This window comes from Rhagoletis zephyria, unplaced genomic scaffold (genome assembly GCF_001687245.7).
Source record: "Rhagoletis zephyria isolate East Lansing unplaced genomic scaffold, Rhagoletis_zephyria_1.1 Rzeph_scaffold_01277, whole genome shotgun sequence".
In the NCBI taxonomy this organism is placed as follows: Eukaryota; Metazoa; Arthropoda; class Insecta; order Diptera; family Tephritidae; genus Rhagoletis; species Rhagoletis zephyria.
The window spans coordinates 27,865-34,946 of NW_016158361.1; the positions used below are offsets into that span (position 1 = coordinate 27,865).

The 7,082-nt window shown below is 35.9% G+C and overlaps 1 protein-coding gene across 1 annotated transcript in view; it reads left to right on the forward strand.

Moving 5' to 3' along the window:
* Nucleotides 1-986: 986 nt before the first annotated feature.
* LOC108363435 (uncharacterized) overlaps nt 987-7,082 on the forward strand; it is a 50,841-nt gene continuing 44,745 nt past the window's right edge. The window contains exon 1 of the mRNA XM_017616801.1: nt 987-1,490. Coding sequence (XP_017472290.1) covers nt 987-1,490 — 504 coding nt within the window. The remainder of the gene's footprint in view (nt 1,491-7,082) is intronic.

The following is a 7,082-nucleotide window of genomic DNA, read 5'->3' on the forward strand; positions in this document are numbered from 1 at the left end:
CTGATGCCTCATATTTTCGTAGTATGTACGAAAACGGTTTTGTACAATCAACGAAAACTTTCGTGGCTCAAAATGACGAAAAATTTCGTAAAATTTACGCAAGTTTTCGTTATATTTACGCAGATTTTATTTTCAGTGCAGTCGATAAACACCGTTGTAGAAAAAGAATCAGTTAATTATCCAACGGAATTTTAAACTCGATTGATCTTCCAGGGATGACCCCACATACTGAATTGAAAATAGGTGTGCCAATTATCACGTTGCGGAATTTTAATCAGCCAAAACTCTGCAACGGTACGCGACTCGCAGTTAAGAGATTGATGAAGAACGTAGTGTAAGTAAAGATTTTTACGTGGCCTTCCAAAGGTGAATAATTCCCATGATTCCGACCGATATACCATTTCGATTTAAAATATTGCAATTTCCAATTCGATTGGCATTCGGAATCACAATCAATAATGCTCAAGGTTAACCTTTGCAAAAGTGTGGTTTAGATTGAGATGCGGATTTGTTCTCAGATGTTGCGTGTTCCCGTCTCGGCAAACCAGATATGTTTGTACTTATTTCAAAACCAAACTCATATGAAACGAATGCTTCGTTTTGTTAATATTTTATCACACATGTAACAGGATTATGCCACAGCAAAGCGTGGCAGGGTATAGCTAGTATAGGTATAAGATTAAAGAGGTTTAAAAAAATGACTGCTGGAAATATTTTTGAGTAGGGTTGCAAACTATTTGAAAACTTTAACTCAGTTAAATTGATAAAATAAATGAAATATTGCAATGTGGGTGTGTGACCTCCACTTGTTTTAAAATTTTTTAATCTAAGAATACTTTTGTAAAGATTTTTTAATTTGTCAATTTTTGAAAAACTTTCATTCACATTTTTTCCCTGGTTTGAAACAAAATAAAATTATTTTTTAAAAGATATAAGTTTTTACTATTCACTTAGTAAGCAACAATTGGTGACCCCGATTTTTGAAAATGCCATTGGTTACTCGTGAAGACAATGCTGGAAACAACAATCAGCCGGTAGCCGCTGCATCCGGTTCACATCCCTTGCTGACGATGCCTACAGCATCCAGCGTAATACCATCGTCTTTTTCGGGAACTTCAATGGAGAGTAGCATGTTGCCCGGAGAATTTTTTTCGGCACGCATCCCGAAGCTGCCACCTTTCTGGCAAGAAGAGCCAGAAATCTGGTTTTTACAAATTGAATCCAGTTTCAATCTTGCTGGCATAAGCCAAGATTCAACAAAATTTGAATATCTGCTGAGCCATCTTGATCCGTCGATTTTTTACGTAGTGAAAGATATCGTCAAGAGTCCTTCAGCACATGGACGTTATGGAGCGATGAAAACAAGAATCATTCAACATTTTACAGAATCCGAGGAGAGTCAGCTGAAGCAGCTGTTAAACAACTTAGAGTTGGGTGAACAAAAGCCGTCGCATCTTATGCACCGCATGAAGTCTTTGGAAGGATCTAAGGTCAGTGATAATGTTTTGAGAATGTTATTTTTGGAAAGACTTCCGGAAAAAGTCAAGTGTATCCTCGAGGTCACAGAAGCTACTCAATTGGACAAATTATCGAACTTGGCAGATAAAATTTTTGAACAATTTTCTCCTACTTCGATGTCCATTCCTGAATTGGGCAAAAAAAATGTGCGATCCGTTTCGCCTCGTCCCGCATCGTTCGCATCGTCTCTTTCCGAATTACCCGATTTATCATCAAAATTAGACTCAATCATTTGAGGATAGAAGCGATCGACAACCGAACCCGCGCTTCTCATCGTGTTAATTCATCCAGACATCGTTCATCACAATCTCGTTCAAAATCACGAAACCGCAAAGATTCAGGGCTATGCTGGTATCACTGGCGTTTTGCTGAGAAGGCAACAAAGTGTTTACAGCCGTGCGATTTCAAAAATTCAAAAAACNCAACATCAGGAACCCGCAAAGATTCAGGGCTATGCTTACAGCCGTGCGCTTTCAAAAATTCAAAAAACTAACTCCGCCCTTGTCAGAAGTTTCGACCACTCATGACGACGGTAATGCATCTGGTCGATTATTCATCACTGAGCGTAAGACGAAAGTAAAATTTTTGATTGACTCAGGAGCTGAACTTTCAGTTTTTCCATGCAAGTCTTCAAAAAAATCCAGCAAACTCGTTCTTTACGCTGCTAACAACACTCGTATCCCTACTTACGGTGAAAAATTATTAGAACTTGCTCTGGGCCTTCGGCGAAACTACAGATGGAAATTCATTTTGGCAGATGTATCAAGACCAATCATAGGTGCTGATTTTTTGCGATATTTTCACCTGTTACCAGACCTGAGAAGGAAAATACTCGTTGATGGTTTAACGTTTTTAAACACACCTGTTAGTTTTTTGAAAGGAAAGGATCTTTGCATCAAAGCTATATCAGGAGAAAGTAAATTTCATGAACTTTTTAAAGAATATCCTGAATTGTATTCTGCTCAAACGTTTTCTACCGAATGCAAGCATCAAGTCGTCCATCATATCACAGTTTCTGGTAGCACTGTAAAGGCTCGCCCAAGAAGATTAGATCCGCAAAAACTTGCTATAGCTAAAGCCAAATATCAATATCTTTTTGACAACGGAATCATTCGCCCAAGCAGCAGTAATTGGGCTAACCCACNTTTCAATATCTTTTGGACAACGGAATCATTCGCCCAAGCAGCAGTAATTGGGCTAACCCACTGCACATGGTACCAAAAGCCGATGGCACTTGGAGACCATGCGGTGATTACCGAGCACTAAATAAAATTACTGTGTCGGATAAGTATCCGATACCATTTTACTATGGAAATGGCAGGTGCTAAAATATTTTCAAAATTTGATCTTATGAAAGCGTATTACCAGATCCCAGTAAATCCTGAAGATATCCCTAAAACCGCAGTTATAACACCATGCGGTCTGTTCGAGTTTGTGAGAATGCCCTTTGGGTTATGTAATGCGGCTCAGACCTCCCAGCGTCTCATGGATGAAGTTGTCAGAGGTCTTGATTTTGTTGTGGTTTATCTTGATGATGTTTTGGTTTTTTCGTCCGATTCTGATCAGCACTGGAAGCACATCAGGCAACTATTCGATCGATTTAAAACGTATGGTATAGTTGTCAACGCTGGAAAATGTGAACTGGGAGTATCAGAACTTAACTTTTTGGGACACAAAATTACCGCTTCTGGTATTGGTCCAATGCAAAAGAAAGTAAGCGCAATTGTGGATTATACAAAACCTTCAACAACCAAGGATTTAAGAAAATTTTTAGCATTGGTTAATTTTTATCGAAATGCCTACCATATGGAGCAAAATCTCAAGCACCTTTAAATAATTTGTTGATTGGGGCAAAGAAGAATGACATGCGACTTATTTCTTGGAATACAGAAACCGTTTCTGCTTTCGAAACGAAGTATCCCAAGCTACAATTCTTGCTTTTCCTCTACCAGATGTCGTCCTTGCACTTAAAGTGGATGCTAGCAACTTTGGCATGGGGGCGTCGCTAGAGCAATACGTTAATGGTGACTGGCAACCTCTAGGATTTTATTCTAAAAAGCTTTCCCACGCTCAATTAAATTATAGTACTTATGATCGGGAATTGCTTGCAATCTACTCCGCAGTAAAATACTTTCGCTATTTCTTGGAAGGACAAAAATTTAAATAAAGCATCTCCACGTCAATGTAGACAACTGGATTTTATTTCACAATTTTCAACAAATATTGTTCATATATCTGGCGTTGATAACGTTGTCGCTGACGCTCTATCCAGGGTCGAATCCATCAGGTGTAGCACGACCGTTTGTACCACTTAAATTTCGCAAAGTGATTTTCAAAAATATCATCATTTATCACATCCTGGCATTCGTTCTTCTAAAAAGCTAATCACGAAGAAATTTTTCTGGCCTTCAATGAATAAGGATGTAGTGGAATGGACTAGATGGTGTATCCCGTGTCAAAAATCAAAAATTTCAAAGCACATTTCAAGTCCACTAGGTAAATTTCCTGTAAGCAGTGGTTGTTTTAAAGAACTTCATTTCGACTTGGTTGGTCCATTAACAATATCTGAAGGCTATAGTTGTTTGCTCACTTGTATCGACCGATTTAGTCGATGGCCGGAAGCATTTCCTATAATGAATATTAAAGCTGAAACAGTTTGCAAAACGTTTTATGACTTTTGGGTTTGTCGTTTTGGATGCCCAAATATACTTATTTCTGATAGAGGACGTCAATTTGTATCATCACTTGTTCGTGATCTCGCGAAGTTTCTTGGAGCAAGACATAATATCACCACAGCGTTTCACCCACAATCCAATGGTTTAGTTGAACGTTTCCACCGCACTTTAAAGACTGGATTAATTTGTAATGAAAATTTGCAATGGAGTTCAACGCTTAATTCTGTGCTTTTAGGAATTCGTACTTCCTTAAAGGAAGATCTGAAAACTACTTCTGCTGAACTTATATATGGGGAAGCTATTCAACTTCCAGATTTCTTTCAACCACAACCAATTGGAGACCCTACAAGTTTCGTTTCAACTTTAGAAGCGATTATAAAAAATTTACAACCTGTTCCAACATCGGCACATTCCAGCAAGACAGTTTTTATTAGCAAAGACTTGAATACATGCACACATGTCTGATGATACTGGTCGGTCATCTTTGAATTTTAAATATTCAGGACCATATGCAGTCCACGATCGATTCCCTAAATACTTCAAAATCTCAGTTAAAGATACAATTGAAAATATTTCTATAGACCGTTTGAAACCAGTTTTTCAATCAAATGGACTTTAAATGTTTATTATTTTTTCTTTGCAGTTTCTTAGAGGGGAGCTATGTGGGACCTCCACTTGTTTTACAATTTTTTAGTCTAATACTTTTGTAAAAATTTTTTAATTTGTCAATTTTTGAAAAACTTTCATTCACATTTTTTCCCTGGTTTGAAACACAATAAAATTATTTTTTAAAAGATATAAGTTTTTACTATTCACTTAGTAAGCAACAGTAGGTATTAAACTNATTAATTGGTGCTCGTTTGTATGTACATACATATGTAAATGCATGTGTGTGCACCTTTCTATTAATATCGTTGAATTATTTTAATATCTATTGCTTAAAATTGTAACTCAGTTAAATTGATTAAATAAACGAAATATTGCAAAAAAAACTTTTTAAATACAACGCTTTTATAAATGGACTAAAAAGTAAAATAGAAGAAAAGTAGATATTTCTCAGTCCCACAGAATTTGTTTTGATAACTTTTGATTTTGAAATTTTAGCAAAAGTCATTATAAACAATTAATGACATTGAAAATGAAAAACGTGGAGCGCATGCAGTACAAAGCATTCGATTTCATTAACAATAGTCAAACTACATAACATTCTACAGCGAAAATACAAATTTGAGATCGATTTTAAGCGGTCGTTATTCATATGCCCACATACATACATATGTTACTTTTCATATCAATTCAAGTGTATTACATGCGCCCCACGCTTTTCATTTTCAATGTCATTAATTGTTTATAATGACTTTTGCTAAAATTTCAAAATCAAAAGTTATCAAAACAAATTCTGTGGGACTGAGAAACATAAATTTCTACTTTTTAGTCCATTTATAAAAGCGTTGTATATTAAAAAGTTTTTATTTTATTTTGTTTGTTTTCTACTTTTTAGTCTTGTCCGTACAAAATTTTGCAATAGGTATTAAAATAATTGAACTTGCAGTGAAAGAGAACAGAAAACTATACAAGCACAATGTTGTTTGCTCACATTTAGTATAAACATATAATTACTCATTTAAATTGCTTTTTGTATCTAAATCCCGTTAAACTAATCACAATTTATTGATAGCTACAAACAGGGTTGCTTAAGTAGCTAAAAAGAAATTTTACCCGAGTTGAGCGTTCTTTTCTCGCTCGCTTACAAAAAAATGCAGCTAGTATAAATGGTGGTCTGGACATACAACATTCAAAGCGGTCTAGACGTACAACATTGCAAGTTGATAAAAGCGTTGTAAAAACGTGGAGCGCATGCAATACAAAGCATTAGATTTAATTGACAATATTCAAACTACATACATAACATAATAATAATAATAGATTGGCGCTTACACATATGTTAGTGTTTGGCCGAGCTTCTCCTCAAACTTGCGGCGTGCGCCTTGATTGTCACACAAAGCGGAGGGACCTACAGTTTTACGCCGACTCCGAACGGCGATTGTATTTTTATGAGAAGCTGTTCATGGCAGAAATACACTCGGAGGTTTGTCATTGCCTGCCGAGGGACGACCGCTGTGAAGAAAAACCTAAACACAGCGAAAGTACCAATTTGAGATCGATTTTAAGCGGTCGTTATTAATATACCCACATTAGGCTGGGTCGATTTTGTATGGGGGAAAATAAAAGTCATTTGACCGCATTGTAATAGTAATATTATGATGTCTTAGGTCTCAGCCAATTGTTATTGGCTACGAAAAATTAATTTAAAACTTATCTTTAGCCCGCGCAATTGAATCAAAGTGTATGAATTTTGAAAATGAAACTTTGGCTTGTAATATCTATGGAATGCGTTAATTGTTATAAACAGGAAGATATATCAAATTAAGGGTTATTAAATTTAGTACCTCACATGCATTTATCATTTTTCAATAAGTCTACAAATTGTCAAGGTATTAAAATAAAAAATAAGAAAACTATAATTTTCCCTTATGAATTTTCAATTCTTCATTACTTCAGCAACCAAGTGAAAAATACAAAAAAGTGAGACGAGATTTATTTCAAACCTTTTAATGTTTATATAATATTAAAATGACCATGTACTTGGTCACGCCGATTTGGTCAGTTTTCAAGATCGTGGTAAATGAATGTATTGTCAAAGATTAGGAATCGTTCGACAAGTTAATAGTAGTTTCAAACATATAAGTATTTACATACATTACAATTAGGGTGAGAAACGCCCATTTTAAGTCCATTTTTGCAGTCTTGAAAACTGGTGCGGAATGGTTTCATTAGTCGCCGCAGAAGCACATTTTTCGCGGTTTCTAAATTTGCCGTTATATGAAA